Source organism: Amyelois transitella, chromosome 8, assembly GCF_032362555.1.
Source record: "Amyelois transitella isolate CPQ chromosome 8, ilAmyTran1.1, whole genome shotgun sequence".
Taxonomy (NCBI): Eukaryota; Metazoa; Arthropoda; class Insecta; order Lepidoptera; family Pyralidae; genus Amyelois; species Amyelois transitella.
In genome coordinates this window covers 119,203-136,652 of record NC_083511.1, presented here as the reverse complement: position 1 = coordinate 136,652, position 17,450 = coordinate 119,203, and the positions used below count along the sequence as shown (strand labels likewise).

At 36.9% G+C, this 17,450-nt stretch overlaps 1 protein-coding gene across 2 annotated transcripts; it reads left to right on the top strand.

The window, feature by feature from the left end:
* Window positions 1-1,188: 1,188 nt before the first annotated feature.
* On the top strand, window positions 1,189-14,044 carry LOC106141790 (organic cation transporter protein). 2 transcript variants are annotated; one of them, XM_060945655.1, is made up of 7 exons: window positions 1,189-1,366; window positions 1,893-2,115; window positions 11,292-11,535; window positions 11,867-12,122; window positions 12,200-12,823; window positions 13,325-13,506; window positions 13,837-14,044. In XM_060945655.1, exons 2-7 carry the CDS (start codon window positions 1,895-1,897, stop codon window positions 13,993-13,995), a joined length of 1,686 nt encoding a protein of 561 aa, XP_060801638.1. In that variant the 5' UTR covers window positions 1,189-1,366; window positions 1,893-1,894; the 3' UTR covers window positions 13,996-14,044. The 2 variants fall into 2 exon arrangements, with proteins under 2 accessions (XP_060801638.1, XP_060801637.1); XM_060945654.1 differs by having other exon boundaries at window positions 1,190-1,362.
* The last annotated feature ends 3,406 nt before the right edge of the window (window positions 14,045-17,450 follow it).

Below are 17,450 nucleotides of genomic sequence, written 5' to 3'. Positions count from 1 at the left end.
TGCGCAATAAATGTTTTATTTATTTATTTAAATTTTATTGTAACAATTACAATTTGTAAAGTACAATAGGCGGACTTAATGCTAAAAGCATTATCTAACAGTCTACCATTGGGTTAAGCAGAGAACCTTTGTGGGTGATAATAATAAACATACTTACTATACCATTTATACTATAAACCTTTACTTAATATATATATATATATATACTTATAAACAACACTACACATACATACACACATATATATATATATATATATATATATATATATATATATATATATATATATATATATATATATATATATAATCTGCTGCAAATTTATACATACAGAGATTATTTACTCTCTCATGACTGAGTCAGAAACAACTGGACCACGTGCGACTTAAAACTGGCGCGGCTCCGAGGTCATGGTGGGAAAACCCCGGGGCCGGTATTTGACCATGACTGGCGACAAGCTTTTCCGAGGAAGTGATTATCAATGTTCTGTGAAGTGTGTTGGCCCAGATGGGAGAATAGAAAAATTAACCGACTTGACAATATTTAGTTATTTTGAAGTTCTGGAATTTACCTTTAAAAGGCACATGTCAAAATCCCCAAGGATCAGATGATGAGCATAGTCTGAACAAACCGATTCCAGAAGCGACTCAAAGGTAGAAAAATAATCTATCCTTAAAGAAGGGGATAAAATAATAAAAGATGCCAAGAATAGATTTACAACCTTAAACTGTGACCTCTAACAAGATATACTCCATTGAAGCTGAATATTCAGACGGTGACATGGAGATTACGCGGTAAGGAAAGTCTGTTTCCAACTCAATAAAGAATGTTTTTGATATATTGTCATTAATCCGTATTTATAAATTAATTGAAGTCTAATAATGTAAACTTACATATTTTTTTCCTAAATTATTTGCAATTATTTGCATTTCATTTAGAATGCAAAATTGTGTCATTGTGTGAAAAAAAATCTTCGTTCAACTTAAAAAACAAGAAAAAGCAGCAGCTGTTCTTAGGCGAACTAACGATATTTCTCGTCAACTTTGCCGTTAGGTACGTATCTAAGCTGATTATTGAAATTATTATAGATACCATTAACCTTAATCTAATCGGCGATAATAGGGAATTATGCATTCAAATCACAACACGCGTCTCCCTCTCATTACATTCATACTTTACGAGTCTTCGAGACCCGAAGGGCGAGGAGTGTAATATAGTGAACCTGCACCTGTAGAGAGGAGTGAAATAGAGACAACCTTTATATTGGAAAGCCAGTTCAAAAAGTTTGTGCATGGGCCGAGGTCAAGAAGCAACCTGACCGACAAGAGTTTTGCTTTTAGCAAGGGAGAAGGAACCTTGTAACAGTTAGTATATAGAATTTTAATTTAAAATATGATGTAATTTTTACCAACGCTCCATAGAAATAGGATTGCTTATTTAGTAGACTGGAGTAGAACATATATTTGACTCTCCTTTCTTCTTTCTCGAAGATAGACTTATCTATACATATACCATATACCACAAGATGAGGTATCTCAAGTAAATACATGGTAAATACTTGCGTTCACCTCATGACTGCGGGGAACTTCGTGAAAGAGTACTTTACTCAGTTTTTAATATGGTTGTAGTTTAATGAAATGCTTTTTTATTTTATATTTTTATTTTATTTTATTTGGAAAACATACAGTCATATATCTTGTACAAAATCTTACTTAGTTACTCTAGACCATTTACATCTTTACTCTAAGTCATCTTACGACATGGAAATGAAATAGTGCGGGGCGTGTATCTCCTATTATCATATTACAAAAAAATTTCAACGCAAATATAACTAAAACTGAAACCTTCTATAATACCCTAACCAATCGTGTATTAAACTCTGATATTGCTGTAGCCATGACAGACACCGCGGCCGAGAAAGGCCAAGCATTTGACGGGGTCACTGACAAATCCAAACAGGATCCTCCTGCAATCGATCTGGACGCAATTCTGACGGATGAAGTGGGGCAGTTTGGGCGCTACCAGCTGGTGACCCTGGCCTTGGCAGCGCTGCCTGTCATATTCTCAGCATTTGCGGCGGGAGAGTACATCTTCACCACAGCCAGGATTCCTACTAGGTGAGGTTTAGTTTAGGCGAAGTAAAGGTTTATAACCGACGTATTTTCTCTTTTTTTTTTTTGAAGTAACCTGTATTTGGACATGACATTTTGCATCTTTTACAGGGATCTATTAGGATTTTCAAAAAAATATTTAAAATAAAATATATTTTCAATATTTTTTTTTAACTTTTCATAGCGTGACGTCGTCTATTGGTTAGCGTCGTTTTTAACCGCCGTAAAATACTTATTTACTTACAAACTATTAATTAAGATACTATTTTATTTCTTGAATGAATAAGAAGCATAGTAGACGAAAACGTAGTTTAAAGATTCTCGAATGACGTCACGCGGACTTCGCCACAAATTATTTACCTATGAATACTGAAAGGACTTTCTATGCCAAAGAAATAAAAATGTAAAAAATTAAATATATTGAACTCTTTCTTTAAAAAAAATTAAGTTTAGAAAAAGGTTTACTTAGCAAATTGCTACAAAAATAATCATCTTCCTTTTGGCATTAGTCCTGGATGCGACCTCTTCGGAGAAGAGCCCGGTTCGGGCGTTCGAATTCGCGCGGGCGAAGCTGCGGGTAATAGCTAGTTAGAACATACATTATGATAATTACATCTAGATAAGATTCAGCAGTAATGTTCCGTAAACATGAGTCGTATCAGAATATGATCTTATCATTCCATACATACGAGTAAATACCGGATCTGACGATTCTACGTTTATTGCATTCGATTTGAAAATGAGAATATTTTAATAGCAAAGTGAGCTTTGTATATTTCTTAATGTATGTCAAAGTGTGTATATTGAAAAAGAAGGAAATGCTGTAAAATATATTAGTAGTCAGAAATTGTCTCAATAGGTACACTATAGGGAACACAGAGGCGTTGTTGGAGCTCCTATCCATCCTCCTCTGTGCCGCATTGACGCAATGCACGCGGCCGATTGTGTTCTATTTTTACTTTTCGATTTTAGAATTATAGTCAAATTTTATTCAAAAACAGCTCCGTATTTTTATTTTAAAAATCCCAAAAATAATAAGCGACACTTCAAGACATGGTCCAGGATCGTAGCCGGATACCATTTTAAGGATCAGCTATTTATATATTTATTGGAAAAATCTCCATCAAGACGAAAGTTTGGACGGAAAAATTGGAGTCATTTGCAAGGAAATATTTTGTGTGGTGTTGAGCGTAATCATTAAATAAAGGTAGTAGAACCCAACACTCTAAAGGTTTTTTCATCCAGTACGTTACGTAATCATTATAGGCTCCCCGTGGCAGATTTCAAGAATTGATTGGTCTTCCCTCCCTCCTATTTCCTTTAATGGTGTAAACATTGTTTATAGCGAAAGGGTCAAAAATTTAGGTGTTCTCTTTGACCGTCAGCTCTCATGGTCCCCTCAAGTGGCGGAAGTTAGCAGGAAAATATTCGCATCAGCAAGGTCACTCACAAGACTAAAAAAATTCTTACCCATTGCAACTAAAATTTCACTTGCCCAATCCTTACTTCTGCCTGTCCTTGACTATGCTGATTCATGCTATCTCAATCTTTCTGAAGATCTACTTAATAAACTTGAGCGCCTTCAAAATTTCTGTATCAGGTTCATATTTGGCTTACGCAAATATGACCACATCTCCTCTTTCCGTGCACAACTCAAGTGGCTTCCAATCAGGTTACGTCGCAATTATCACATTCTCACACTGCTTTTTTCTGTACTTTTCATCCCTTCTACTCCTCAGTATCTTAAAGAGCGCTTCACCTTTTTTCATCAGAATAACAGTCACACTTCCCGTAGTCTAATTGCCCTTCGCCTCAATACTCCCATTAATATGACTGCAGCCTACTCTAAATCCTTTACAGTTCAGGCCGTTCGTCTGTGGAATGCTTTACCCATTGACATACGCACCTCACAAACAACAGGTACCTTTAAAACGAACTTGAAGAAGTACTATCTCTCTTCTTAACTTTATTCATGGTAATATTCATTTTAATCAATATTTTTTTTTTTATATAGGTATGTATATTATTATGTATTTATTTATTTTGTGTAATATTATGTATGTAGTCTGTGTAAGTTTATATTTATAGTTTATGTATGTGTGTAGTTTATTTATTATACACTTACTAACATATCTTAAGTATGCTGCCCACCCGGTTCCAGGATTTTACCTTTCACTACCCAAAGGTTGGCTGGAAGAGATTGCTTAGCGATAAGTCCGCCTTTGCTCAACATGTTCATAATGTATGTTTTTTTACTACGTTTGTATTTTTTTTTATGGGCAATAAAGATAATTTGTATTGTATTGTATTGTACGTTAGTAAATAAGTTTTTATTAATATTATATAACTTATTAAGGTCATTTTATTTCATTCAAATTACTCATTGCGCTGTGAACAAAAATCAATTTTGTAGTAACTTTGTTCTCCAATTATTTCGTTGAATTAAGACTAAATTGTACTTAAAATAGGTATTGTGTGCATTAGTGCAACATTATTTAGTTTAATTCGTTATAAAATTTGCGAAATGTTGATAATTTGCATTCACATTAAATTTTCGCGCGTAGGTTCATATTTTTTCGCATTGCGTTCCAATTTCAAATCAGTCTATTTTCTATGTGTCGCTTACTTACAGCTGTTTTATTTTTTAATATCATCTAATTTGTGTTTAATGTCAACATACTTCATTGCCTCTATTTACGCGTAGGTAAATTAGAAGTAAAAATTAAAAAAAATATTTTACAGTTATATACTATAATAAAGGCAATATTAAGTTGCTATTTACATACTATTTACCTTGTAATAATACAGTAAATGAGTACATACATTGTGCAGTTTGCAGTTGTATAATACAGTTTGCTTTTTTACTTGATGACTTATGATAATAATTAGAGACTTCTCGTAAATTTGTTTTATATAACGTGATTTGTTAGCAGCTGTATAATGATTAGTATACGTGTACTTGTGATCTTATTTACCTTTTGCATTGTATAAATTCCAAGTTGACAACACTCGTTTCCCAGAATGTCGAACGAGAAGGAACTAATTAAAAAGCGAGCTAGCTTTAAAGGGCGTTTGACTTCATTTATAAATTACTTGGATTCACTTAGAAATATTAGGTACTTTGGATGATGCGATCGCCAGAGAATTACAGTTGCGTATTGGTAAGATGGAATCGTTGTTTGAACAGTATGACGAGGTACAATTACAATTAGAATGTGTAGTTGATAATCCTGAAGCCCAGTTTATTGAGCGACAGGAGTTTGAGTCTCGTTATTATAGAGAAATAGCTAGGGCTCAAGGTATATTGCGCAAACAAACTCAACGCCGCTGTTGAGCGCAGGCAGCGAGGAAGGATCTCGTGCAAATCGCCGTCTTGCACGCCGAGCTGTATTGAAGTTACCTACAATACAGCTTCCAAAATTTAGTAGTTCTTACGAAAATTATTTGGAATTTCGAGACACTTTCACTAGCCTCATACATGATAACGATGATATTGATGAAATTAATAAATTTCACTATTTACGCACTTCTCTGGAGGGGTCCGCTGTGGTGATCCAATCAGTACAATTTTCGGCCAGCAACTATGCAGTTGCATGGAAGCTTTTGTGTGATAGGTTTGATAACAAACGTCTTTTACTACAAAATCACGTCTCAGCTTTATTTAATATTGAATCTATCACAAAAGAGTCATCTGTTATGTTAAAGCGATTAATTGATCAAGTCAATAAAAATCTGTGTGCGCTTGAGTTCTTGAACGAACCTGTTAGGCAATGGGATACTCTGGATCGGGAGGAATACAAGGGACGTGTGGACCAGAACAGGTCCATTACTATCGATGTTTTTTAACATTTATTCGCAGTCGTACTGATTTATTACAAACACTGGAGTTGTCACGTGGTAACCAGTCATACAATAAGTCTACACCAAAAATTAGGTCTATGGTGGCGGTACCAGGTAACTCTAGTCAGCAATCGAATCTGAAACAACCTCAAGGACTTGTCCGATGTGCAAGGGTAATCATTTCTTATATAATTCTTCTCAATTTTGGGGTTTGACTGCTGCCTCCCGTTTAAACTTGCTACCTGGTTATAAAGTATGTTTTAATTGTTTCCGAAGAGGGCACTTTGCCATCTCGTGTAAGAAACCAGGTTGCAAGGTATGTAAACGACGCCATAATACACTTATTTATGTAAATCAGCAGGCACGTCGGGGAAATAGCTCTCCATCTGAGACATCATCGTCCGCCTCTCCACTACAGCCCGAGTTTTGGGATTTGTTAAGGACACAACAGTTACGGCTAGGTAAGGGGAAGCCAGTTATATGTGAGACAAAGTTAGGTTGGGTTATCTCAGGTCCTATTTATGATAAGTACATCACTAATAGTACGCAAGCACGTCATATCAAGTGCAACTTCACACATGTTGTTTCTGAAACTACTCAATCTACGAAGTAAGTGCAAAGTCAACTAATTATTCGCCTGAGGAACACATGTGTAAGGAACACTTTATCGAGAACACATCTCGTTTTGAAGACGGTAGGTATTGCGTACCTTTAAAGGGTACTCCGCACAGGGTACTAAGCACAAAGCTATCTTTAGAGCGTAGGTAAAAGAGTAAACCTGAATTAAGTCGTATGTATTATGATTTTATGGCAGAGTATGCGGCTTTAAATAATATGGCGTGATGATTAAAGTCAATCAATTATATTATTAACTTTAAACACCGTGACTAACGGTACATCTAGCACGCCGTACTTAGCTTCACGTTATCTTAAGCAGTTTGGTTTTGAGTACAAAGATGATAAAATTAAAGACAGTGTTAAATATGATATTTCTGAATTTTGTTACCCGAATTTAAATCAGATCTTTCATTATCATCTGTCATTGATAATTTAAGATAATTCTAGAAAAAAAAATGAAAATAATATCATGCGAGTTGGAGGTCGCATTGATAACTCTGACTTTCCTATTAATAAAAAGCACCCTATACTTATACAGTCCACTCATGTCTTTACCAAATTATTGTTTGATTATGAACACAAACGGCTTCTGCATGCTAGTCACCAATTATTATTATCGTCTATATGGGATACTTATTGGCCTATTGGTGGTCGAAATTTAGCAAAAGCTTGTTATCATAAATGTGTTATGTGTACGCGTATGAAGGGTAAAATTGTTACACCTTTGATGGGAAATTTACCACAGCAGCGCATCGTTCCAGACGGTTATCCTTTTCAAAGTGTTGGAGTAGACTATGCAGGTCCACTCATGTGTGCTAGTCGTCAAGGTCGTGGCTGTAAGTTAGTGAAAGTGTATATTGCACTATTTGTTTGTTTTACCACTAAAGCTATCCACTTGGGAGCTAATTGGTGACCTCACAAGTAACAATTTTTTACTCGCATTGCGTCGATTTATTTCTCGTAGAGGTAAACCTACCGATCTTTATTCAGATAATGGTACCTCGTTTACTGGAGCTTATAAAGAAATTTCTGAAAAATAACTGTAATTTTTTGAGTGATAGTGCAGCTTCTGAATCCATTCACTTTCATTTTATACCCGCGCACGCGCCCCATTTTTGGGGTCTCTGGGAAACGGGTATAAAGTCGACTAAGTATCATTTGCATAGAGTGTTGGGAAATTGTAATTTAACTTATGAGGAATTATACACTACGCTCACACAAATTGAAGCTGTATTAAACTCCCGGCCGATTACACCGCTCTCATCGGATCCTACTGACCTCTCTCCGTTGACTCCAGGCCATTTTCTTATTGGACGTCCTCTTACATCCTTACCACAAGATGATAACCAAACTAAGTCCTTTGATCACTTGACTAGATTTCAACGAATTGAGAAATTACGCCAACATTTTTGGGCTCGTTGGAGGAAAGAATATATAGCTGAACTTCAGCAAAGGACAAAGTGGCGTACTAATCAGGATAATCTGAAGCTGGACACTTTAGTAGTGGTGAAGGATGATGACCTCCCGCCACTAAAATGGAGATTAGGACGAGTCGTGGCAATTCATCCTGGACTTGATGGCATCGCACGCGTCGATCGCCGATATAAGAACAGCAACTCGTGGGTACTTCTCAAATTTCGTGCAATTCGTATATTTTGGACGATTAAAAAAAAAGTATTCACATTTAAGCTGTCTTATTAATTTCAAACTATCCATTTTAAAAAGGGCTACCGAGGCCATGCAACGTGATCCCCTAACTGTAGATATAAAGATAGTTACAGCATATTTATGTGTCAAAATGTCACTACCATACGTGTCCCGAAGGCAAACACTAGAGTTCAAGACATCGGATATTAGAAATATGCGTTTATAGCGCTATTTTAGCAATACAATATTAAAATATATTTATTAAGGTGTAATTATTTAAAATTATAAATTTATAGATAATATAGATCATTAAAAAAAACGAAATTTAAGTTTTGTCACGTTAATTTTGGTCTTTACCATCAGCATAGATAAAACTGCAAAACCATTCGTGTACGTTAACCCTAGAAACCCGGCTCCCCGCTCCCCGCCTCCGACTCGCCCGCTAGTCGGCAAGCAGACGCAGAGGGAGGTGGCCGCGCGTTTGCTTCGCCAAAAAATCAATGAGAATCGTGAATTTTCAAGTTTGGTACGAGATTAGATCTTTACCATCCCTTTACTTTTAATAATATAACAATACAATACTCACCGTATTGTGATTTTAATTACATTGTATTTTTTATGATAAAGTTTGATAGTTTTTATAGCCGTAGTCCATTTTTCTGATTTATTGTACTTACTATACTTACTAATATTATAAAGCTGAAGAGTTTGTTTTGTTTGTTTGTTTGTTTGTTTGTTTGTTTGTTTGTTTAAACGCGCTAATCTCAGAAACTACTGAACCGATTTGAATAATTCTTTCACTGTTAGATAGTCTATTTATCGAGGAATATAGGCTACATTTTATCCCGGATTTCCTACGGGAAACGTCAACAATGCAGGTGAAAGTTGAATGAGTCGGCCATCTGCGATCTTTCCACGCGAACGCTGCGCAAACCAACAAAGATATAGTAAAACAATGTACTAAAGATGTGAAGTACTCATTTTTTACCACAAAAAAGTCCGCGAGAGCATATATCTATCTCTTAAGGTTTACTTACAATAACCACTTTTATGTTCATTTTTTAAGATTATTTTTTCATTATAAACATAAGTTATTTTGAAACCAATTTTCTTTAATTCGGTATTAATCCTTATCCAAATAAATATGTTTATTACTATCGGCTTCTCATGTAGACTAAAATTGCCATTTACAGTATATAAATCAGACGAATAGGTTTTGAGATATAGTCGTTATAAGCAATTTGCAGCGAAACATTTAATACGGCGAACCAGCGTTCTTTCTAATACGCGTGACCGCCTGATCAGCCTGTAAGATCCCACTACTGGGCAAAGGCCTCTCATCTCACTATATATATATATACGGTCTCCGTTCCGTCGCGGGTAATGATGTGGGCCAAGTCGTCGCCAAGTCGCATAACAATTAGCAGCTATAATTGATAAAGCCGAGGAGGATGTTTGCAAAAATAAATATGATGCCCAAAATAACTATTCCATGCGGACGAAGTCGCGGGCACAGCTAGTTGTACTTATAATTTAGTTACTAAAATTCGAAACATGCCATAATATCATTACCTTCACGATCATTACGTTCGTTTACCATCAGCATTTAAATTGAAGGTAAAGATCCTAAAATGAAGGTAATGATAAACAAAAAGCTTTTAAACAATCGCATAAAAAGGGGGGTTATAGGTAACTTAATAAGTATTATCACTATGAACCGACTTAAAAAAAGTACCTGTATGTACAAATGTATGTTTGTCAGCGATTTTCTCGCATTTCGCTGACAGATTTTAACTAAACTTCATAGTTAAATTGATGTGATTTTCATTATTATATCTAGCAGATATCCAAAAATGGAGAAAATGGGTGAAGGTTTAAGGAGTGAAAACAGTCACGGCTTTTTGTATGAAAAATGTTTTTAGAAACGATCCTATTAAGTAATAAGATAATACAAGATCTGTAGTTAATCAGTTTTCATTTTTTTATGCAGAATAATAATAGAAGAAGCAAACATGGTTAAAGTAAATAAGAAAAGTCGTGAAGAAAAATTGGAGCAAGCCGGTCTCCACAAGAAAAAGAAATATGAAGAAACTCTCTTTGTTCTGAAATACCTAAAGAATGATTGATGTTAACTATTTTTATTTTGATTTGAGTTTAAATTACTTACAAGTTTAGTTAAGTTTTTGTTTTTATGTCTCAGTCATCTGAGTTTAATTATTATGTATGACTTACTTTCTTTATTTGATGTTTAATATACTGTTGAGTATTACTGTTAAAGATTATTATATTTTAATTATGTTTGATTTACGTTGATCGACGAATATGTAACAATATTAGTTGTGTAATAAGTAAATTACTTACTTATACTACTAAACTAAATATATATATTTAAAAAAACCGTGTTTAATTTAATGTTCTACACATATCAATATTAAAGAGTTCAAAATCATTACTAGTAGATATAAACAAAAAATTACCATCCGCAGTCGGTAATGACTATCATTACCGGCTACAATTATTTTTTTAAAACTCTATAACTTTCAGATTTATCAGGGCAATTGCTTGAAACTTATCTTTAATATTCAGGATAACATATATTTTGAGAATATTGATCAAAATTTCAGTTCTCCAAAAATAGGTGAGAATTGTCAGAATTGCACCAAACGAGAGAAATACCCTCGTGTGATCCGCAGGGCATTTAGCAAAATATACCAGTATTACACACAGTATTATACACCATTACCAGTATTTTCTTCGACGGATTGAAAGCTCGAACCTATAACTTTCAACGCCCGGGGCATGTTGAAGCTCCTATCCATCCTCCTCTGTGCCGCATTGACGCAATGCACGCGGCCGAATGTGTTTTTTTTAACTTTTCGATTTTCGAATTATAGTCAAATTTTATTCAAAAACAGCTCCGTATTTTTATTTTAAAAATCCCAAAAATAATAAGCGACACTTCAAAACAGGCGTGTTGGTCCAAGCACTAACCTAAGTGCGTCAATGTAGCTTAACCTCAATAACATTGGTTTATATAGCTGATATATTTTTCTTTTACGTTTCTCCTTCAACCCCAGATGCCGCATCACGCAGTGCGACGGTCCCGCCAGCGCCGCGCCGCACCCCGAGTTCCGCCCCGAGTGGGTGCTCAACGCCATCAACGGCACCAGCCGGGACTCCTTCGAGGCCTGCTCGCGGTTCCCGGACCGCCTCCCGCAGCTCCCCAGCAACGACTCCTGCCCGGCTGACTGGTTCGACCGCGCCAGGGTGGAAGACTGCGATGGTTATGTCTATGAAAACACTCTTAGCGTCGTCTATGATGTAAGTTATAAAATCTTATGATAAAGGATAATCTGTAATCAATTCATTTTTTAATTTATTTAATCTTCTGTTTTCTAATCATTGATTTAAACAACATAGATAATCTATACACAAGTCAGCATATAAAATGAACAAAATCCATTTCATAAAAATAATTTCGTGCTGAACATTCACTACCTTTTATTAGCGATAGGAAAGGCAAAACTATGAATTCACTTACTATAAATACAAACTCTCTGTACACAAAGTGGAACAGATCTTTATCTATTTACTTTTCTCGTCATCTACTCGTGGATTACGAGTTCTTAAAGCTTATGTAATTTGTGCACAGTTCGACATGGCGTGCGATGAGTGGCGTCGCAGCCAGATCGGCTCCATCCGCACCATCGGCACGCTGCTGGTGCTGCCCATCACGGGGTTCATCTCCGACCGCTGGGGCCGCCGCGTCGCCCTCACCATCAATGCCTTCAACACGGGCTGGATCGGGCTCGTGCGCTCCTTCGTCAACAGCTATGAATGGTTCTTGGCCCTTGAAGTCATTGAGTCTACTGTCGGGGCGGGGGCGTTCTCTTCTTGTCACATTTTGGGTAAGACCTCAACCATAATGTCATTTAACTTTTAGTCACAGAGAAATTAAACTTATGAATACATTGATTGATTTCAGTTACTGAACTGGTTGGCCCCAAATATCGAGTAATGGCGGGTGCCACAATATCAACGTTGTTTGCAGTGGGACAGGTGATCTTAGGATTTATTGCGTGGGGTGTCCAATCCTGGCGCCCTCTCACCCAAGTGCTTTACATACCCCAACTCTTCGTCATCTCCTATTTCTGGATCCTGTCAGAATCTGTGCGCTGGCTAATGAGTAAAGGCCGCTATGAAGAATCAGAAGCCATATTGACGAAAGTCGCAAAAGCAAACAAGAAGCAATTGTCTGATAAATCTTTGGAACTACTACGAGCGACTGCTGAGGCTGAGAAATATATAGAAAAACCAAAAGAGCCATGGCTTCCGATACTCGTGTTCAGATCGCGTGTGATTTTACTCCGATGCTGCGTGGCTCCAATCTGGTGGATCACGAATACGCTCGTCTACTACGGCATGAACATCAATGCCGTGAACTTATCCGGTAACAGATACCTGAACTATGTGTATGTGGCTGCTATTGAGATCCCCGGCTTCTGGACGGCCATCATGCTGCTGGACCGCATCGGCAGAAAGCCAGTTCTCATTAGTGCGAACTGGTTGTGTGCCATATGCCAGTTTATTTTCGCCTTTATGCCTGATGGTAAGCTTTCTAAAACAAAATCAACATCCATTAATTTCTTAATTAGAAAAGGGTATGTTAAGATGGTTTGGTCATGTGGAGAGGATGAATCAAAGCAGGTTGACTAAGCAGATATACAAGGAGAGTGTGGAGGGGAAGGTCGGAGTGGGAAGACCTAGACGAACGTATCTTGATCAAATTAAGGACGTCCTGGTAAAGGGTCAGGTCAAGAGTACCCGAAACCGCCGAGCTTGCATAAAGAGAATTAGGAATGTGGATGAAGCGAAGGAAGTATGCAGAGATCGTGGCAAGTGGAAAGATGTAGTCTCTGCCTTCCCCTCCGGAAAAGAGGCGTGATTTTATGTATGTATGTACGTATTAATTTCTCTTCATAAACAATAACGATGGACTCATCAACACGGTGGTCATAATTGATAGCTTCATCATCTGTTGATTTTAAAATTCGGCACCAATCTACGCAAATCATACAAATTAAAGATTTTACGTGTTTTATATTTGCAGGCCACGCCGGGCTATCGATGGCGGTGTACCTGGTGGGGAAGTACAGCATCGCGGTGGTGATGACGTCGGTGTACGTGTACACGGCCGAGCTGTTCCCCACCAAGTACCGCCACAGCCTTGTCGCCTTCGCCTCCATGGTAGGCCGGCTCGGCTCCATCACGGCGCCACTCACTCCCGCTCTTGTGAGTATTACTTAATTGGGTATTTGTATTTCGTATAGTTACTCTACTACCATAAGGAATCTCAAACATTGAATGAAAATGCGTGCATTGTTCGTTAATATGGAAGAGTCGTGTCCTGTAATTAAAATTTTCTCATACGAGTGTTACTAACATCTCATTCACCCTCCCCTTCCGATTTCATGTCCTTTGCATTCTCCTCCCCAGCTTATAAAACAGCACAAGATTATCTGATAAGCCTCAATTTTTTTTAATTGGTCGATTGACTTTTATTTAATGATTTCTTTAGTTTTGTTTGATTAAAGTCTGATAATATTGTACATGTTATTTCAGGGTACAGAGGTGTGGGAGCCGCTGCCACAAATATTGTTCGGGGGGTTCGCGCTGCTGTCCGGGATCCTGATCTTCACCACGCCGGAGACGCTCAACACCAAGCTGCCCAACACCATGGAGGAGGCCGAGAGCCTCGGCAAACGTCAACTCAATAAGTGATCTGTTAACTAATAAAGCCTATTTCAATTATTTAATTGAAATTCACCTATGATCTATGTCTTATCATCATATACTTTCTGATGAAAATACAAAAATGCTAAAGAAAAAGTTTCAAAAACTACCTAGTTACTATGCTTATTGTTAACTCAGATAATGGAGCCAAGGTCTGGTCCCCAAATAAAGTTGGTGTTGGTTTCAGTCGCCCTGGAAATAATAAACATGAAGATAATAAATACAAACAATAATCTGTATAATCTAATGTCATTTATTTACTCAATAAATAGTCTATTAAATATTAATAAATGATTATTATTAATTATTAGTAAATGAGAGCGTTAAGGAGTATGATGTGTGTGAAATTGAGTGACCGGATACGGAACAGCGTGATAAGGGAATGTTGTGATGTGAAAGAAGATGTAGTTACAGGAATAGAAAAGGGTATGTTAAGATGGTTCGGTCATGTGGAGAGGATGAATGAAAGCATGTTGACTAAGCAGATATACAAGGAGAGTGTGGAGGGAAGGGTCGGAGTGGGAAGACCTAGAGGAACGTATCTTGATCAAATTAAGGACGTCCTGGTAAAGGGTCAGGTCAAAAGTACCCGAAGCCGCCGAGCTTGCATGAAGAGACTTATGAATGTGGATGAAGCGAAGGAAGTATGCAGAGATCGTGGCAAGTGGAAAGACGTAGTCTCTGCCTACCCCTCCGGGAAAGAGGCGTGATTTTATGTATGTATGTATGTAAATAGTCTATTAATTATGTTTTACATTAAAAAATCAGGTCGATGTAGCTAGCTTACTTCGATTTATAAAAAATCCTTTGACATCGTGGATAATGATAAGCTGTTGGAAAAACTAGCGATTGTTGGATTTTCGCAGGAGCTTCTTGTCTTTTTTTCTAGTTACTTAAATAATCGTTGTCAATATGTGCGTTTACAAGGATATGGTTCTGGAGTTTACTTTACGAGATCGGGATTAAGTCAGGGTAGTACATTGGGCCCATTGCTCTTCGTCATATTTATCAATGACTTAATAGAAGTTGTTTTGACCGCAAAGTGATCTAAAGCTGCGTTTGGGTATTGAAACGGAGACGGACGCGGTTGCATTGCAGAGTGATATTAATGCCGTAGCAGTATGGAGTCAGGATAACCATCTTCCATTCAATAACTTAAAGTGTAAAATAATAACTTTTACACGTAAAGCACAGCCCATGGTTTTTAATTATAATTTATAGGACGCTCCACTGGATAGAGTTTATGACATTAGAGATTTAGGCTTAGTATTAGATTTTAAATTTAACTTCCATGCACATATGACTACTCTATGCAGAACCGACATAAAATCTTAGGATTCGTTATGAGGACTACTTCCCTATTCAGTAATTTAGTGGTAGCTAAAATATTGTACAACGCTTACGTCCGCAGTAAACTTGAATATAAATAAAATAAATATAAACAGTATGGCTACTATCCGTACCTATACCCTTCATCATTTGGTTTAGGTATGGTTAGTATGGAATCGCTAAGATTTAGAAGGGCCATATGTGAAGTCGCGCATTATTTATCCATAATTCGTATTCGTAGTATTTGTATTGGTGCCGGGAACCACACGGCAATATGTTAATAATCTATAATAATTGTATATAATTCTATTTTAAATATATCTTGTAAGCAATTTGGATGTAATATCTGTTAGCTTGTAAGATGTATTGAATAAATAAATAAATAAATAGCTGACTCAACCAGTATTGTACATTAAATATTTTCACAGTTGTAATGAAAGATCGAATACATTATTAGTAACATATAACACATATAATTTGAAGTTACGGTAAGTTATACCATAAAAAACCTACAAAACAATTTGACAAAAATTTAACAAATGTTAATAATACTAGAATCTAGTAGTATGCGGGAGACTAAGATGTTCGAGATTTCCCAATTTTTTTACCGATTTTCAAATTTGAGGGTGGGGCTTATAACGAACTAAAAGAGCTATATGACTTTCTGAGCAATCATTCCACCGAGGTTGTGGCAGCCAGCGCTGGTGAGGGGACCAACTGGAAGTTCCTATGTGTATCAACGCCGCACACGGGGGGTTTGCATGAGGCAGCTGTTAGATCTCATTTAATAAGAGTACTGGGTAAAGCTTTGTTAACATTCGAAGAATTTTAAACTATACTTACACAAATTGAAGCCATATTGAACTCACGACCGCTATGCCCTATTCCTAATTCAACCAATGATGAGGTATTTTGCTTGACACCTGTTTACTTCTTGCTAGGTAGAACTCCTATTTCGATACCTGATTATGACTATCATGATACACCAACTTGTCGACTAACGCATTTCCAACAGCTGTAACAAATCCAGCAAAACTTCTGGCGACGATGGTTCAGAGACTACATCGGTCTTCTACAGTCCCGCACCAAGAAGAACGATAAGCTGCCCCCCACCTACTGGAAACTCGGGCGTACTATCAACTGCTGCAAGGGAACAGACAACGTGACGAGAGTGGCGGAAATACAGACCAACCGCGGAATAGTCAAGCGGTCATTCAAGCATATTTGTCCATTACCTATAAACCGAGAAGATTAATATTATTTTGCTTATAATAATTATTGTGTTACATTGTAATTGTGAACTTAATAAAAAACTATGTTTGATGTTGTTATTCTTTACATGCAGCTAGATATCTGGTGCATACCCTTTTCAATTTACACCTATTTTTCTAAACATAACTTATCTATTTAACTAAATACCAGATATCTACATGCTGCATACAGAGCCATAGCCCCTAGGAGGCTATGGCTCTGTATGTATATGAGCTATGTTGGTCTACAATTTCTTGCTGTGCTTGCATGAAATGGTAGACTGGTGCAGTTGGCAGCAGTGCTGCCCTCTGTACTTGGGCGCGGAGGATGTTGCGCGCCATCTATTTTAATCAATGCACCTCGATGTGCTTTTATGGCGGGCAGCATCTTGTACCCAAGAAAAAAAATAGATGGCGTTTTATACTTTTAAAATTTGACATTGCTCATTTACTCTCTTCCTCTTCCGAATATACATCAGCACTCAGTACACATTCTTTTATTTAAATTCTAAAATAAACGGTCCAGTACAAACGTTGACAACTATGCTAAGACACACATACTTAATACATACTTATATTCACGTCTTCATTCCTTACGGGGTAGACAGAGTCAACTATCTCACAAAGCCTGAAAGACCACGTTCAGCTGTTAAGGATGGTATTGAGATTCAAACTGTGGAAGGTTGCTAGCCCATCGCCTAAAAGAAGAATACAAGTTTTTTTTATTCCATATCTCTAAGTCACCTTTAACGAAATACATGGGAAAACGATGGAGTGGTCCTATTCTAAAATGCCAGGAACCACACGGTTACCACTTTACTTACTAAATACAAAATATATTTTTCGAAGATGTTTAAAATTGAC